Below are 18,106 nucleotides of genomic sequence, written 5' to 3'. Positions count from 1 at the left end.
CTAAGTTCAGTCAAGTTTGGGAGCAGGTTGTCCTCCTGAACTCGCAGAAGGAGAATGGGCATGAGGCTCAGTTGTCCACTTTTCTAAGAAATCCGATTCCCTGATGTCGCATGTGGGGAGGCGGCTTCTTAGTTCAGTTACAGAAAGACAACTACCTTTTAGTGCCTCAGGCTCTGTGTTAGCATTTTCCCTGCATTTTTCTATAATCTTCCTAAGAATCCTTCAAGGGAGGAAATGGAGGCATGGAGATGACACTTGGCTGCTGCATTCATTTCCTAACACAGCAACTTCCCAGCCTCCCAAGTAGATCCACTTTGACGATGTTTTTCCAGCTCTGCCTCTAAGATGTAGAATGGAGGCACCTTGGGAAAACAAAGTATCTGTTTCACGATGGATCAGTAAAGTGAGGCATGGGGACCACAGCAAGCACCGTAATGAAATAAATGAGAACACAGATGGTGCTGGTGCTGTTACTCACTTCCTCAGAGTCTTGGACAAATTTCTCAGCATCTCTGAGTTTTCCTTTATTCAGTTATAAAATAAGGATAACAATCTTACTTGTTAATACTTCTAGCCAGAGACCAGTAGAAACACCCCTGTTCCTAGATGAACTTCCATTCCTAGTTGAACTCATTGGGTTTATTGCTCACTAGAGCAAGGAATGGGAATCATCTTGGAAAACAATATGCTGTCTTATTAAGAAAATGTTAGAAAGAATTTATAGGATGTGGGTGGTATTAGGTGATTTGGTGGAGGGTTTCAGGAAGCTGTCTTTGCTCTGGATGAAGGCTGTGAAGAAGTGGGGTAGTTCTCTGACTGAGTATCATAATCTTAAATCTAAGAAGGGAAGGCTTGATCGAGGCTCTGAGAGCAGTACTTGGTCAAGAAGTAGCAGTCATTCAAGATAGGAAGGTGCTTTGATCATATTGGTGCTTTCTGTAATTTAGCTCCTTTTGTCAATGCTCAAATATGATTATCCAGTGTACTATTTTTTTCTAGATCTTTCACAAACACAGAATGGCCTCATTTGATGTTGAAGTTCTGTAAAATGTTTATGTTGAGCAGAAAAACAGAAGGACCATTGTGTACCAGCTCAGGTCTTGGAACTCAGAAGTTGCTTTTCTTTTTCTCTATCAATCTCATAGAGTCATGATGAGAATTAAAGAGTTGTATTTGTTAAATGCTTGGTCTGTCCAAGTACTGACAGAGTAACCTTTTAATGAATGTTAGATAGATAAGAGTAATAGTAATACTGCAAATATAAAAGTTCTTTAACTTTTATCAATAATTATTAATTTATTTCAGTATTAAGTTAGAGATACCAAGGAAATATTTCATGCAACGATGGGTACAATAAAGGACAGAAATGGTATGGACCTAACACAAGCAGAAGATATTAAGAAGAGGTGGCAAGAATACACAGAAGAACTATACAAAAAAAGATATTAATGACCAGATAATCATGATAGTGTGATCACTCACCTAGAGCCAGACATCCTGGAGCGTGAAGTCAGTACTGGCCCTTAGGAAGCATCACTACGAACAAAGCTAGTGGAGGTAATGGAATTCCAGGTGAGCTTTTTCAAATCCTAAAAGATGATGCTGTTAAAGTGTTGCACTCAATATGTTCCACAAATTTGGAAAATTCCAAATTTCAGCAGTGGCCATAGGACTGGAAAAGGTCAGTTTTCATTCCAGTCCCAAAGAAGGGCAATACCAAAGAACATTCAAACTTTGCGGCCAACTTCATTCATTTCACATACTAGCAAGCTAATGCTCAAAATCCTTCAAGCCAGGCTTCAACAGTACATGAACCGAGAACTTCCAGATGTTCAAGCTGGATTTAGAAAGGCAGAGAAACCAGGGATCACTGGATCATAGAAAAAGTAAGAGAATTCCAGAGAAACATTTACTTCTGCTCCATTGACTACGCTAAACCCTTTGACTATGTGGATGACAACAAACTGTGGAAAATTCTTAAAGAGATGGGAATGCCAGACCACCTGACCTGCCTCCTGCGAAACCTATATGGAGGTCAGGAAGCAACAGTTAGAACCAGACATGGAACAACAGACTGGTTCTGAATTGGGAAAGGAATACGTCAAGGCTGTATATTGTCACCCTGCTTATTTAACTTATATGCAGAGTTCATCATGAGAAATGCTGGGCTGGATGGAGCTCAAGCTGGAATCAAGATTGTTGGAAGAAATATCAATACCTCAGATATGCAGATGACACCACACTTATGGCAGAAAGTGAAGAGGAACTAAGGAGCCTCTTGATAAAAGTGAAAGAGGAGAGTGAAAAAGTTGGTTTAAAACTCAACATTCAGAAAACGAAGATCATCGCATCCAGTCCCATCACTTCATGGCAAATAGATGGGGAAACAATGGAAACAGTGACAGACTTTATTTTCTTGGGCTTCAAAATCACTGCAGATGATGACTGCAGCCATGAAATTAAAAAACACTTGCTCCTTGGAAGAAAAACTACGACAAACCTAGACAGCACATTAAAAAGCAGAGACATTACTTTGCCAACAAAGGTCCGGCTAGTGAAAGCTATGGTTTTTCCAGTAGTCATGTATGGATGTGAGAGTTGGACCGTAAAGAAGGCTGGGTGCCAACAAATTGACGCTTTCATACTGTGGTGTTGGAGAGGATTCTTGAGAGGCCCTTGGACAGCAAGGAGATCAAACCAGTCAATCCTAAAGGAAATCAACCCTGAATATTCATTGAAGGACTGATGCTAAAGCTGAAGTTCCAATACTTTGGCCATTTGATGCAAAGAGCCAACTCACTGGAAAAGACCCTGATGCTGGGAAAGACTGAAGGCAGGAGGAAAAGAGGACGACTGCCGGGAGCCGGCATATTGCATATTGAGTGCATATTGCATATTGAGTGCAGCACTTTTCAGGATCTGGAATAGCTCAACTGGAATTCTATCACTGCCGGTAGCCAGCGTGAGGAACTCCGCCCATGACAAAGGTCATGAGGAAGGAGGCTCGGCATACGCAAAGGCGGGATCGAGCTTCAGGAGTCCCCCTGGAAATTCTCGAGCATATACCCCCAAAACCAGAGTCTGCCTACTTTCTGCTTTGTGCTTTCACCTACACCTCTGACTTTACGGGGGGCTGTCCCCCACTACCTCTCTGAAAAAAGAGTTAGCTTACAGCTCCAGTTAATAATTCCTGGGTGTGACAGTGTTTAACTTACAAACTCCTTTGGAAATCCTCTAGCCTGCCTGAATAGGTTTTTCCGGCCACATGTGATTGTTCAGAGCCTCCCAACTGTAAGAGGCAGGAGATGTTCTAAACTGTGTAAACACAGATTCTTTTGAATAGTTAAAAGATTGATTAGAAATTGTATTGGTGAAGGGATTTTCACTTGTTGGGCCAATGTTTGCTGCTAAGTCTCCATATCCCTTACCTGCTGTGTCCCTGGCAGTGTATTGATTAATATAATTGGTGTAAGTAGTAGCTTTAATGTTTGTAACCTGGGACCCTTGAGTTAATTCTTTTTCTTGTTATAGCCCACCACACCTTTGCCCTGTAGGAATGCAACTTTATCTAATGCTTTTGGAGGGTGGCTCCTGACCAATCACCTTTAGAGAAAAATAAGTTTTCTGAAGAAAAGGTCTTAAAATGTTAACAGGCCTCCGGGCCAGAAGATGATGCAAATCACCTAAGCTTTTGCATATGATAAGTTTGCAGGAAGAAAGCCTGGTTTGCTACAAGACTCTACCCCTTCCCCCATTATCCTCTATGCATAACTTAAGGTATAAAAACTACTTTGAAAAATAAAGTGCGGGCCTTGTTCACCGAAACTTGGTCTCACCATGTCGTTCTTTCTCTTACCTTCTGGCTGAATTATTCAGCCTCTTTTCTCCACTGAATTTCTTCACTGAGCTATCCTTATTTCAGCCTCTTTTCTTCACTGAATTTTACTGAGCTATCCTCATTCTATTACTCTTTATATCCTTAATTAACGTTTAATTAAGCAATTGTTTCCTGATCCTCGCCTACGCCGTCTCTCCTTCGAATACCCTGGATCAGCCGGGCCTGGTCCCCGGCAGACGACAGAGGAAGAGATGGTTGGATGACATCCCCGACTCTATGGATATGAGTTTGAGCAAGCTCCGGGAGCTGGTGATGGACAGGGAAACCTGGCTGCACTCCATGGGGTCGCAAAGAGTCCGACACGACTGAGCGACTCAACAACAGCAACCCAGCTGCCAACTGAACCTTCAGCCTCGTGCACTGCAGTTCACAGCTTTCTTCTGGCACACAGACAGCCCCCAAGCCAGAAGCTAGCAACAACAACTACAAACTTTAAAGACAGCTACCAAAAGACTTCAATGCTCCGGCCGAACACAACAACAACTACAAACTTTAAAGGCAGCTACCAAAAGACTTCAATGCTCTGGCCGAACAGGGAGGAAGTGTGCGCAGCTTCAGGCGGAGATCGCACTTCCTCAGGCGGCCACCAGAGGGCCGTATAGAGCGGTTTCTGACGGCTGAGGAACAGGTTGGGGTGTTCGTGTTCAGTCGTGTCGGACTCTGCCACCCCTATAGACTATAGCCCTCCAGGCTCCTCTGTCCATGGGATTCTCTAGGCAAGAATACTGGAGTGGGTTGTCATTTTCTTCTCCAGGGGATCTTCCCGACCCAGGAATTGACCCTAATCTCCTGCATCTTGTGCATTGGCACACGGATTCATTACAACTGAGCCACCTTGAAAGCCCCAAGGAACAGGTGACTTGATCCCAAAGAGAACCAAGAGAAATCCCCAAACCCACCTACATTTTTGAGACACCAGCAGATCAAATAAAGAGCAGCGTGGAGTGGACAAGGGACTCAAACTGAGTGAGGCCTGTCACGGAAGGAAAGGTGCTTTAGGTTACCTCTGAGGAAGAAAGGGACCATTTCAGGAAACAGTGACACTTTGGATCGTGGGGAACTTTCTGAAGGGGATATGAAACATGACATCCCCCCAAAAATGCTTATTTGTCCCTTTTTAAAATGCATTGGACCACACATTTAAAAAACTGGGAACGAAGGAAACTAATACTCCGTGTTCTTTTAAAAGTGTGTTGGTCTGAGGAGTTCGAAGAACTTTACACCAAAATCAATGTAACTCTCAAAAGAGCAGAGTCCTTGTTTTTCTTAAAACAGATACCAGCACCTTATTTTGCAAAAAAAGAAACTTTGGCTCAGAGAGGTGAAAGGACTTGCCCAAGATCACACAGCAACATCCAAACCTACTGAAAGCCAAACTCTTCTAATTAGTAATGAATCTGTAACATTAAACTGTTATAAATAATAGTATTTTTAATTATTACATATTAATTAATTAAACAAATTATTAGTAATAATTTGTACTTTATTTGCTCCGATTAATGTTATCCATGGAGAAGGCAATGGCACCCCACTCCAGTACTCTTGCCTGGGAAATCCCATGGACGGAGGAGCCTGGTAGGCTACAGTCCATGGGGTTGCTAAGAGTCAGACACGACTGAGCGACTTCACTTTCACTTTCATGCACTGGAGAAGAAAATGGCAACCCACTCCAGTATTGTTGCCTGAAGAATCCCAGGGACAGGAGCCTGGTGGGCTGCCGTCTATGGGGTCACACAGAGTCGGACACAACTGAAGTGACTTAGCAGCAATGTTATCAGACCAGTCTTTCATTGAGGGCTTAGTTTCAACACTTGTGCAAAGCATTTTACAAATATCATCATATCCTCTTCTCATCATAATGCTCTGAGTTTCACAGAGAAAGAGAAACGCAACCTCTGATTCCAGGAGCAGCCCTGGCACCACCGCTGGCCTTTAGTTCTCCTGCTGAATGTAAATATTTCACAAAACATCAACATCAAATAAGGGTATTCTGTGATCATGATATGTCGTGACAAAAATAGGGTACTCTACACTCATGTTTAAACACAAATGGCTAAATTATAAAAGCCACCAAAAATGACCAAAAGTCCCCCTCTCCTGCTCCATGTGAATGACAGATGCTGACTTACCAAGTACAACTCTAAACTCCATCTAGTCTTCCCTTCTTAAGATTAAGATACCCAATCAGAGAACTGCCCTGTTCCTAACACCATCCATCCAGAGCAGAGCTAGCTTCCGGGAACTCTCCCCAAAATCACCTAACACAAGCCCACATCCTGTAAGTTCTAACATTCTCTTAATGAGAGATCATATTGCTTTCCAAGATGACTCCTGTTCCTTCCTGCTGTGAATAATAAACCCAACTAGTTCAACTAGGAATAGAAGTGGTTCTAGTGGTCTCTGGCTAGAAACATTAACAAGCAGAAGCATTGTCCTTACTTTATAACTAAAGAAATTAATGCTCTGAGATGTTGAGAAATTTGCCCAAGTCTACAAGGAAGTGAGTACCAGTACCGGCATCATCAGTGCTCTTGTCTATTGAAATATGTGCTTGCTGTGGTCCCCAGGCCTCACTTTACTCATCTGTCATGAAACAGATACTCTCTGACCTCCAAAGTTGTCTCCATCCTACATCTTCCCAGAGGCAGGAGCAGAAAAGCATCATCAAAGTCCCTCTGCTTGGGGCAGTGGAGACTTCCAATGTTAGGAAGCAAATACAGCAGCTAAGAGCCATCTCCCTGCCTCCATTTCCTCCTTTGAAGGATTCCTAGGATGATGAAAACAATAATGCAGGCAAAATGCTAGGGCAGAGCCTGGGACACAAAAAAGGTACTTACCTTTCTTTACCTGAAGTAAGAATCCCCATCCCCAGGCATGCCCTAAGGAGAGGGAGTCCTCAGAAAAGTGGACAACTGAGCCTCATGTCTTTACTCCTTCTGAGAGTCCAGGAGGACACCTTGCACCCAAATGTGACCTAGCCCAAGAAGTGAAGAATGAAAGCCTTCATGTAGATTTGTCTGTCTCCTGAGTTTTTGTGTAGTGTGCATGGTGCTATGATGGATTGCCTTTCTGTACCTGGCAGGGTCTCGCCTGAGGACAAGAAAACGGGGGAGGTGCGCGCTGCTCTGCAGAACAGTGAGAAGGACCACCATTTCCATGGAACCTGTTGGTTACGGTTTGTGGTTGCAAACAACCAGACTCCACTCCAGTTAGTTTAATTTGCATATGAATTTATTAAAATATGTTAGTTTGAAAATACAGAAAAGAAAATGCAACATCATTGTGGGGGATGGTGGCTTCTTTTCTGAAAAGGTCTATCCCAACACTTACGCCAAGAACCAGATACCAGAGATTCTACCCTGGCCATCCACAGGGAGAGAAGTGACGGTGGGGAGGGGGATGAGGTGAGGATGGAGTGAGAATGGGGGTAAAGACAAAAATCCTGGCAAAAACCGTAGGCTCTACAGTTCTCAGGTTTGAATGATGTGTTCCTGCATTCATCCCTTCCTTCCTCACTCAAATAATTATGAACAGTCTTCTTTGTGCCAGAACTGTGCTAAGGGCTAGGATAAAGTGAAGACTTGCTCTCATGGAGCTTGGAGCAAAGTGAATGAGAAAGAACCAAGGTATATAGTCCCACAGGTTGAAGGAAAGAGGCAAAGTTCTGCTGAGGAGTGTAGCCTTGAGTTCGTTCGACTTGGAGGAGACTGACTGTTTCAGAAGCAGCCACAGTCCAGCTCTGCATGGATCCTTGTCGGAGAGAGCACAGATCACACGTCCTCTGCCAAAAGAATGGAACTTGTTGATGGACACCACTGAAGCCCCAGACCTGGACACCCGTCATCGTGACGGATCCTAAACTTTCCCAGAAATGTGCATGTGCAGTCTTCCTGGGGCCGGGATGACCAACAAGAAGGAAGTGAGTTTTCCAAGCCTAGGCTGGGTGCACAGAAGCACTACAGACAGGCTTCCTAGAGTAGCTGACTCAGTGTTCCCATCTTAGAAAGGGGGAGCATGTGAGAAGGCTCCAGTTATCATGATGGACAGTCCAGCAGATAACCTTCTGCCAGGCTGGCCCCTGAAGGACACGCTCAGTGTGTGGTTTCACAGGACAATTGAGCCACTTCTCCTGGGACACAGCAAGGAGGAAAGACACCATGTAGGTGTGAATGGTGTGTGGTGCCCTGAGCTCCACCTGCTTCCCCAGCCCTTCCCCTCAAACTGCCCTGTCGTTTCCCTCACCTCTGGGACCCGGACACATGTCAGCGGGACTTCACACAGTCCTGTGATGTGTGGAAGTTGTTCTGATTCCCCAAACAGCCACCATATATAAAGGTCTCCAGTGTCCGGTCTTGGCATTTCAGAAATACCCAATCTTCCAGTCCTTGCAGGGACTCGTGACAGAAGACCACCCGAGAAGCCTCTGGAATGGCAGAGGCAGTGGGTCAGATACGAGGATGGTCATCACAGCTCGGTCTACAAGGTCAACAACTGAAACCACCAGTTGGTTTGCATAGAAAATGTTAGGGTGGTGGGGCTGGTCAAATTGAAAAGCCACTTGACAATCTGCCTCCTGGGACCTTATTTTCATACTGCTAGTTGTGACCATGATATGGCAATCGTGTACAAATTTACATCTCCTTCACGAAGTATTTTAAGATTAATTGGTATGATTCCTTTGATTAGTTTCAAAACACTCTGCCTAAAAACACACAATACGACACAGGTGAAAAACATTCACCACGTGTCAGTAGTTATTCAGCTGGGTACACTATATTGATACTGTGATTTATAATAAGAAATACTGTATTTGTTTTTCATCCTTTTCCTGGAAGAGTTCCTAAACCTTGGTACTTCTTTCATATACATATTTTTTTTCTGGTAAAATCCCAATAGTGAGATATTTAAAAAATAAAAGTACACAGCACAATAAAATTTTCATCTTGCTAATGAAACCTTTTGACTCTGTAGATTGAACAATCACCAATAGCTAATGATTGAATGCATCGTTAGTGGGTAAAGACACTTCCATAAAAACCTCAAAGAGAAGACATTCATGTCTCCAAAGAACTGACATCGATCCAGAAAACAACATAGGGTCAGGCTCCATCACGACTCACCTGGACCACAGCAGCCTGCTCACTGGACGTCTGTCTCTCTCCTTCGCCCTCTAGAGGGCAGTCTCTGAACTCCAGTCTCGAAGATCCCAGTTGTATCCCATGGCTCCCTTTACCAAATCCTCATGAATCCCCATCGTTCTGAGTCAAATTCTGACTCATAAAGTCTCACAAGCATAACTTATTACCATGGCCTCTCTGCCTCATTCCCTTCCACTCCCCTCCATTCCACTCACTCAGCTTCAACAGCCATGATCCTGGCTGCTATTCAAACACACCAGGCACTTGGACCAAAGCCTCTACTCAAACCTCCTCTTATCACAAAGAGTTTCTCTGACCCTTACAGAAAGAGCACAACATCCTTTCTCCCCATCACTCTCTACCTTAAAAAAACTCATAACTTACCATAGGGTTTCTGCCCTTCTTTGCTATTATCTGTCTCCCTCAAAGAAGGCGAGATTTTTGCCATATTTTGGCTACTGAGAACACTGTTTTGCAGGGATTTAATAAATGCAAATAGATTAAGGGATTAAATAAACACAATAAATGCAAATAGATTAAAGGGATTAGATCTGATAGAGTACCTGAAGAAATATGGACAGAGGTTTGTGATATTATACAGGAGGCAGTGATCAAGACCATCCCCAAGAAAAAGAAATGCAAAAAGGCAAAATGGTTGTCTGAGGAGACCTTACAAATAGCTGAGAAAAGAAGAGAAGCTAAAGGCAAAGGAGAAAAGGAAAGCTATAATCATTTGAATGCAGGGTTTCAAAGAATAGCAAAGAGAGATAAGAAAGCCTTCCTCAGTGATCAATGCAAAGAAATAGAGGAAAACAATAGAATGGGAAAGACTAGAGGTCTCTTCAAGAAAATTAGAGATACCAAGGGAACATTTCATGCAAAGATGGGCACAATAAAGGACAGAAATGGTATTAACCTGACAGAAGCAGAAGATATTAAGAAGAGGTGGCAAGAATATACAGAAGAACTGTACAAAAAAGATCTTCATGACCCAGATTACAATAATGGGGTGATCACTCACCTAGAGCCAGACATTCTGGAGTGTGAAGTCAAGTGGGCCTTAGGAAGCATCACTATGAACAAAGCTAGTGGAGGTGATGGAATTCTAGTTGAGCTATTTCAAATCCTAAATGGTGATGCTGTTAAAGTGCTGCACTCAATATGCCAGCAAATTTGGAAAACTCAGCAGTGGCCGCAGGACTGGAAAAGGTCAGTTTTCATTCCAATACAAAAGAAAGGTAATACAAAAGAATGTTCAAACTACCACACAATTGCACTCATCTCACATGCTAGCAAAGTAATGCTCAAAATCATAGACTTCAACAGTACATGAACTGTGAACTTCCAGATGTTCAAGTTGGATTTTAAAAAGGCAGAGAAACCAGAGATCAAATTGCTAACATCTGTTGGATCATCAAAAAATCAAGAGAGCTCCAGAAAAACATCTATTTCTGCTTTATTGACTATGCCAAATCCTTTGACTGTGTGGATCACAACAGACTGGAAAATTCTGAAAGAGATGGGAATACCACAGCACCTCACCTGCCTCTTTAGAAATCTGTATGCAGGTCAAGAAGCAACAGTTAGAACTGGACATGGAACAACAGACTGGTTCCAAATTGGGAAAGGAATAAGTCAAGGCTATATATTGTCACCCTGCTTATTTAACTTATATGCAGAGTACATCATGTGAAATGCTCGGCTGGATGAAGTACAAACTGGAATCAAGATTGCCGGGAGAAATATCAATAACCTCAGATACGCAGATCACACCACCCTTATGGCAGAAAATGAAGAAGAACTAAAGAACCTCTTGATGAAAGTGAAAGAGGAGAGTGAAAAACTGGCTTAAAGCTCAACATTCAGAAAATGAAGATCATGGCATCTGGTCCCATCACTTCATGGCAAATAGGTATGGAAAAAGTGACAGACTTTATTTTTGGGGCCTCCAAAATCACTGCAGATGATGACTGCAGCCATGAAGTTAAGAGACATTTGCTCCTTGAAAGAAAAGCTATGACCAACCTAGACAGCATATTAAAATAGTAAAAAATAGTCAAAGTAATAGAGACATTACTTTGCCAACAAAGGTCCATTTAGTGAAAGCTATGATTTTTCAAGTAGTCACATATGAATGTGAGAGTTGGACTATAAAGAAAGCTGAGTGCCAAAGAAGCGATGCTTTTGAACTGTGGTGTTGGAGAAGACTCTTGAGAATCCCTTGGACAGCAAGGAGATCTAACCAGTTCATCCTAAAGGAAATCAGTCCTGGATATTCATTGGAAGGACTGATGCTGAAGCTGAAACTCCAATACTTTGGCCACCTAATGTGAAGAACTGACTCATTGGAAAAGATCTTGATGCTGGGAGGGATTGGGGGCAGGAGAAGAAGGGGATGACAGAGGAAGAGATGGTTGGATGGCATCACCAACTCAATGGACATGAGTTTGAGTAAATTCCAGGAGTTGGTGATGTACAGGGAAGCCTGGCATGCTGCAGTCTTATGGATAGCAAAGAGTCAGACACAACTGAGCAACTGAACTGAAAATTCCCAAAAGTATCCCAACACCCACAAGAAGGAAAGTTATGGTGGGGAGGAGGGTGAAGGTAAGGATGCAGTGAGGATGAGGGGTAGGAGTAGATACTTGCTTCTATCTCATCAGCATTTCTCTTTCGTGCCTCAGATATTGATGGACTGCCTGCTTCGTGCCAGGAACTATGCTAAGTGCTAGGCACACAATGAAGACTAGCTCTCCTGGTCCTTAGAGCTGCTGGAGGAGACAGAACCAAAGCAAGTAGAGCTATGGGAGGAAGCAAAGAGATGGATTTCTGCTGAGGAGGGCAGGGTTGAGAAGGAAGAGGAGAAGGCCGAATTGCTTCAGAAGCAGCCAGAACCCAGCCCTGTGTGGGTCCTCCTTGGACGTCAGCATCTCAGCAGAGCACAGTTCACAGGTTCTCTGCAAAAAAGAAAGGAACTTGCTGATTGACAATTCTGAAGCCCCAGACCTGGACACCGTTCATCCCGACATGTCCTCGACCACCCCAGAGATGAGCAATCCCTAGGACCGGGGTGACCAACAAGAAGAAAGTGAGTTTTCCAAGCCTAGCTGGAAAAGCCTAGCACTGCAGACCTGCTCCATGAGGTGCTGACTCAGTGTTCCTATCCGAGAAAGGGGAGCATGTGAGTAGGCTCAGATTATCATGATGGGGTTTGTAGCAGTGACCCTCTGCCAAGCTGGCCCCTGGAAGTCGTGCCCAGTATACGGTTTCACCAGACACTGCAGCCACTTCTCCTGGGTGGCGGCGAGGGAAAAAGTCACTGTGAGGTTCTGAGGTTCTGTGTGCGCCCCCGAGCCCTTACCCCAGCCCTTCCCTCCCCCTGCCTGCCCCTGTCTTACCTCAGTGGCCAAGAGAGCCACCGCAGGTCCTCCTGAGGTCCGCTGCCCTCAGGAGGTTGTTCTCTTTGGCGTCACACCCACCATATACAAAGGGCTCCCAGAACGTGGAGCTGGCGTTGAAGAAGTACCTGACGTTCACACTCTTGCAGGGACCCCTGTATGGAGGCTCCAGGCCGAAGTGAGGCTGCAGGACTGCAAGGATGGCACGGGCCCCGGGTCCATTATGCAGATACTCATTATAGCTTGAATACAAGGTCAACTGCAACAATCAGCTTGTCTGCAGTACAGTGGTGGGGCGTGGGTGGTAAAGAATTAAAAGGCCATTCACGTTACTGTTAATGTTGTGTCGTGACCGTGATATGGTAATCTGTAAAAAATTATATCTCCTTCATGAAGTATATATGGATCGATGGGCATGATGCCTCAGATTAGCTTCAAAACAATTCATGAAAAATAAGAGGACCTACATCAATAATATTCTCCTCATGTCAGTAACTGTTTAAGCTGAATGATGAATAAATGGATTTTATAATACTATTCTCTGTACTTAAGTGAAAGGTTGAAAGTTTCCACTGTTAAAAAAAAAATGTGTGAAGGGGCTTTCCTGATGGCCCCCTGGTTAGGGGGGCACAGGTTTAATCCCTGATTGGGGAACTAAAATCACACACATACACACACACACTCACAAAAGCATGTATGTGTCATGTATTTGTACTTGTACATCTCTGTGTGTGCAGCCAAAAAAGAAGGTGTGAAGGCACCAGTCAGAATGGCCATCATCAAAAAGTCTACAAACAATAAATGCTGGAGGAAATGTGGAGAAAAGGGAATGCTCTTGCACTATTGGTGAGGATGTAAATTGATATAGCCACTACAGAAGACAATATCCAGATTCCTTAAAAAACTAAGAATAAAACCACCATATGACCCAGCAATCCCACTCCTAGGCATATATTCTGAGAAAACCAAAACTGGAAAAGACGCATGTATCCCATTGCTCATTGCAGCACTATTTACAGTAGCTAGAACATGGAAGCAACCTAGATGTCCATTGACAGATGCGTGGATGAAGAAGTTGTGGTACATATACACAATGGAATATTATTCAGCCATAAAAAGGAATGCATTTGAGTCTGTTCTAATGAGGGAGATGAACCTAAAGCCTATTATACAGAGTGAAGTAAGTCAAAAAGAGAAAGATAAATATCATGTACTGACACATATATATGGAATCTATAAAAATGGTACTGAAGAATTTATTTGCAGGGCAGCAGTGGAGAAACAGACATAGAGACTAGACTTATGGACACGGGGAGAGGGGAGGAGAGGGTGAGATGTACGGAAAGAGTAACATGGAAACTTACATTACCATATGTAAAATAGATAGCCAACGGGAATTTGCTCTATGGCTCAGGAAACTCAAACAGGGGCTCTGATTCAACCCAGAGGGGTGGGATGGGGAGGAAAATGGGATGGAGGTTCAAGAGGGAGGGGATATTTGTATCCCTATGGCTGATTCATGTTGAGGTTTGACAGAAAACAACAAAATTATGCACAGCAATTATCCTTCAACTAAAAAATAAATAAATTAAAAAGAAAAAATAAATGGAAAGAAACAATGCAGAAGTAACCAAAAAAAGAAGAAGAAGGTGTGAAGGAATCATGCTGCGAAATCATGGAAGAAAATAAACCAGTGTATTAACAGGGATCACCTCCTAGAGACTGGAATAATGGAATATTGACATTGCAGTTTATGATAAAGAAATATTTGTTCTTTGTGCCATTCCTGGCAAAGAGCTCCTAAAACCCTGAAATTCTAAAGCTGTCTTTTGTTATGGGAAGGGGAGTAACTACTGGAGAACCCCTAGGTGACCCAGGATTGGGTACTGCCTGACCAAAGAGAGGGTTGAACTTTCATTGCTCCCCTCCTCCTTGACCTCCCCCGGCCCAGCTTAGGGAGGGGAGAGGAGCTGTCTGTTGAACAATCTCCAATGGCTAATGATTCAATGCATCATGACTAGGTAATGAAGCCTCCATCAAACCCTCAACAGAGCAAGTCATTCATGTCCTTCGAGAGAACTGAGATGGACCCAGCAAACAATACAGGTACCTGCTCCATCACTGTTCACCTGGGCCACTACAGCGTCTTGCTCCCCAGACCTGTCTCTGCCCTTCATCTCCTAGAGGCACTCTCTGCTCTGCAGCCTCAGGGATCCTCTTAAAACTTGAGTCCTATTGCATGACTCCCATGACCAATCCCTCAGTGACTCCTCAGCTCTCTCAGAGTCAAATTTGGATTCTTATAAAGTCCTACAAGGCTCCTCACGACCTGTCCCTGTGGCCTCTCTGCCTCATCCCCTTCCACTCCCCTCCCCTCACCCCCAGCTCCAGTCACCCTGGTCCTGGCTGCTGCGCAAACACACCAAGCTCATTTTTGGCAGCCTCTGCCTCCTTATAACAGAGGGTTTCCCTGACCCTCTATAGAATTAGTACAGCCTCCTTTATCCCCTTCACTCTTTTTCTTCACATCACTCATTGCCACCTGGCAGAGGACTTTTCCCTTTCTCTATGATCTGTCTCCCTCCAAGGAGGCAAGTTGGGCTTCCCTTGTGGCTTAGCTGGTAAAGAATCTGCCTGCAATGCAGGAGACCTGGGTTGGGAAGATGCCCTGGAGAAGGGAAAAGGTACCCACTCCAGTATTCTGGCCTGGAGAATTCCATGGACTGTATAGTCCATGGGGTTACAAATAGTCTGACATGACTGAGCAACTTTCACTTTCAAGAAGGGAAGTTATTTTGCTATTTTGTGTACAGCTGTTTCCCTACATCAAGAACAATGCTTTTAGGGACTTAAGAGGTATTTGTTAAAGGAATCAACTTCCCACTCCATGTTCAAGCCAAGAACACAGCTGTTGAATAGAATGGATATCATTCAATCGCTGTTTGATGATGAGGCAAGTCAACATAACTATGAATCCAGCACTAACATTCTATATCTTGAGAAGATAATAAAATAATAGACATAGGGGACAAAAGGAAGGGCCTTGAGTTTTGACTAACATTGCTCCAGTCTGGAAAAAATAGCCTTGGCCCCACGAGCGAACCTGGCTCTCCCTGCAGTTGTCTCAGGCAGAGCAGAAACTCAGCTGCCTGCCTCCACCCCTGCCTTTCTAATTAATTTTAATGATATAGAAATAATCATTATTTGATACCAAGATATTTGGAGCAGGGAAGGGAAAGGTAGGCAGAGTAAGTCTTCCAGATCTTCCAGATGAAGACATGTTGATGGAAAATGTACCTCACTGGTTATGAAATGTAATTGTGCGTGCTAAGTCGCTTCAGTCATGTCCGACTCTTGACAAACCCATGGACTGTAGCCTGGCAGGCTCCTCTGTCCATAGGTTTCTCCAGACAAGAATACTGGAGTGGGTTGCTGTACCCTCCTCCAAGGGATCTTCCTAACCCAGGGATCAAACCCACATCTCTAATGTTTCCTGGATTGGCAGGTGGGTTCTTTACCACTCACACTACTTGGAAAGCCCATGAAATGTGATTAAACTCTCAATATTCATGACTGGTCATCCCTTAAAAGAACCTGTGTAACAGGTAACCCCGCCCCCCATTCAAGTGAGGAAACCAGAGATGACTTGCCCCGGGACACACAGCATGTAACTACTAAAGTCACTATAATATAATCATGTCACATCCCATTTGATAGAGGACCTGATTCTGCTGAGGAATTCTTATAAAGTAGATAATTGATAATCACTGCTGGGAGCACAGACCCACACTAATTACACCCCTGGCTCCTGAGCCACAGTCACCCAATCACAGGCAAGAGCAAGTCTGGGTTATGTCCCTGACAGCAAATACTTGCTGTCCCTACCTATACCAACCAGTTCTGAAATGCCTACCGGGCATCCCACAAGTCAGTTCACTTGAATTGCGGTGTTAGGCAATTGTACTGAGGCTTCAATAGGTAGGCAAATTGATTGAATCATTGATCATTGGTGATTGAACTCAGTCTCAGTACCTCCCCTCCCCTCTCCCCAGAAGTACTAGGGGCTTAGAGTTCTAATTCTCTGATCACCTGATGAGATTTTTTTGGAGACAAGCCCCATCCTGAAACTACTCTGGGTCCCTTTCTTTGACTCATCACATTACCTTACAAAAGACAGTCAATCCCAAACAGGATGTCTGCACCAGGAACCAGAACAAGGATCAAGTACTGATCTTTTCATTACACTACAGTGAGATTTGAGGACAAGGCAGAGACTAGGAACAGAGAGTCTCAGAGATCAGGTCCCTGATGTCATATAGTTGGGCAGGAAACTTTTTTTTATGCTGGAAACATGATGATTTCTTTCTGAGAGTCAGCAAACGTCCCTGGAGTTAAAACTGCCCAATTTCTCAGGAGAAATCTGGAGAGGGTTGGCAGTGTCCACCCTACCCCTGTTCCCCAGCCCCTTTCATGGACTCCCCTCATCATCCCACTCCCAATCTGTAGAGGAGAGGTGAGCCAGGACTTACCATTGTCCTTGCAGCTGGTATCACCACTGGGGTGCTGGTCATCAGGGTGCCCAGGAGAAGGAGAAGGGCTGCAGAGAGGCAGAGCCGGCTCATCTTCGTGGCCTTCAGGAGGGCTCCTGAGGATGCTGGGGATGGACTGGGCTTTCTATATCCTGGCTGAGGGGTGGGATCAGGTGATGAGGAAGGGAAGTGGGCAAGGGGAGGAGTTGGGTCAGTCCTGTTTATTGCTTAATCTCCCCACCTAACCAGGGTTCCCATTTCTGCGTGCAGGGGCCAAATGCCCAACAACAGCACTTCTCAGACATGATGATACCTGTGGCTCTCATGGAAACAAGGATTGTGATCAGACAGGTGGAACTGTGTCCAATATGGTCACTCAAGAAGCACCCCAGCACCTAGAGCAGTGCCTGGCATTGATGGATGTCTGTGAGTGGATGAGAGCCAATCAAAGGACAGATAAGCGATCAGCAGCGTGTGAGCTCCAGTCCTCCATTTCAGCCTGCTGCAGGTGTTATCTCATCTGGGCATCAATGCCCTTCCCCCGCCCTCCCACCTCACCTACCTCAGGAGGCAGCTGTGACAAAGGCACCTTCCTGCAACCATTGTGGTAACATCTCAAGCAGATGGAAATTGCAGTTTACCTGCAGAGGCCCAGGCAGTAGCTGAGCTGGGGGAAGGCAATGTTCTCCTAGGGGGCCTGGCGCGGGGGCAAAGACCCTCATTTTCTGGGGACAGAAAGGAGTAAGGGGAGGGGGCAGAGGGGAAGCAGGGAGCCGAACATGTCTCTGCAGCATGACCACCTGCCATTCCTCACCTGGTTTTAGCCACAGGAAATCTGTCTGTCTGAGTGGACCTCAGGACAGGCTGGAGTGGATTTGTTGGGGGCTTGGAAGACTGCCTGCAGCCATCTCTTCTCTCTACTCTCTCCTCAGTGGTTTTGCAATCAGAGCACCTCAGTCTGAATCCTGGCTCTGCCTCCTTCTTACTTTGTGACCTGGGGCCAGAAATCTCCCAGAGCCCCGTGTCTTCAGGTGTCAGAAGAGTCATGCCCTCATCATGAGGTTGCTGTGGAAGCAATGGAGGCAACAGACAGACATTCCTTCTCCCAGAAAAGTCAAAGTCCTTTGTAATAATAACTATAAT

At 44.5% G+C, this 18,106-nt stretch overlaps 1 protein-coding gene across 1 annotated transcript; it reads right to left on the bottom strand.

Annotated features, from left to right (window-relative positions):
• Positions 1-7,127: 7,127 nt before the first annotated feature.
• Positions 7,128-17,871, bottom strand: LOC100196900 (uncharacterized). Its single transcript, NM_001143748.1, is given in 4 exon segments — positions 7,128-7,679; positions 8,141-8,321; positions 16,964-17,119; positions 17,778-17,871. Coding segments are annotated over 2 exon segments (342 nt in total). The 5' UTR covers positions 8,258-8,321; positions 16,964-17,119; positions 17,778-17,871; the 3' UTR covers positions 7,128-7,454.
• Positions 17,872-18,106: the final 235 nt, after the last annotated feature.

The sequence above is a fragment of the Bos taurus genome, chromosome 13, assembly GCF_002263795.3.
Source record: "Bos taurus isolate L1 Dominette 01449 registration number 42190680 breed Hereford chromosome 13, ARS-UCD2.0, whole genome shotgun sequence".
Taxonomy (NCBI): Eukaryota; Metazoa; Chordata; class Mammalia; order Artiodactyla; family Bovidae; genus Bos; species Bos taurus.
This window is presented reverse-complemented; position numbering and strand designations above follow the sequence as displayed.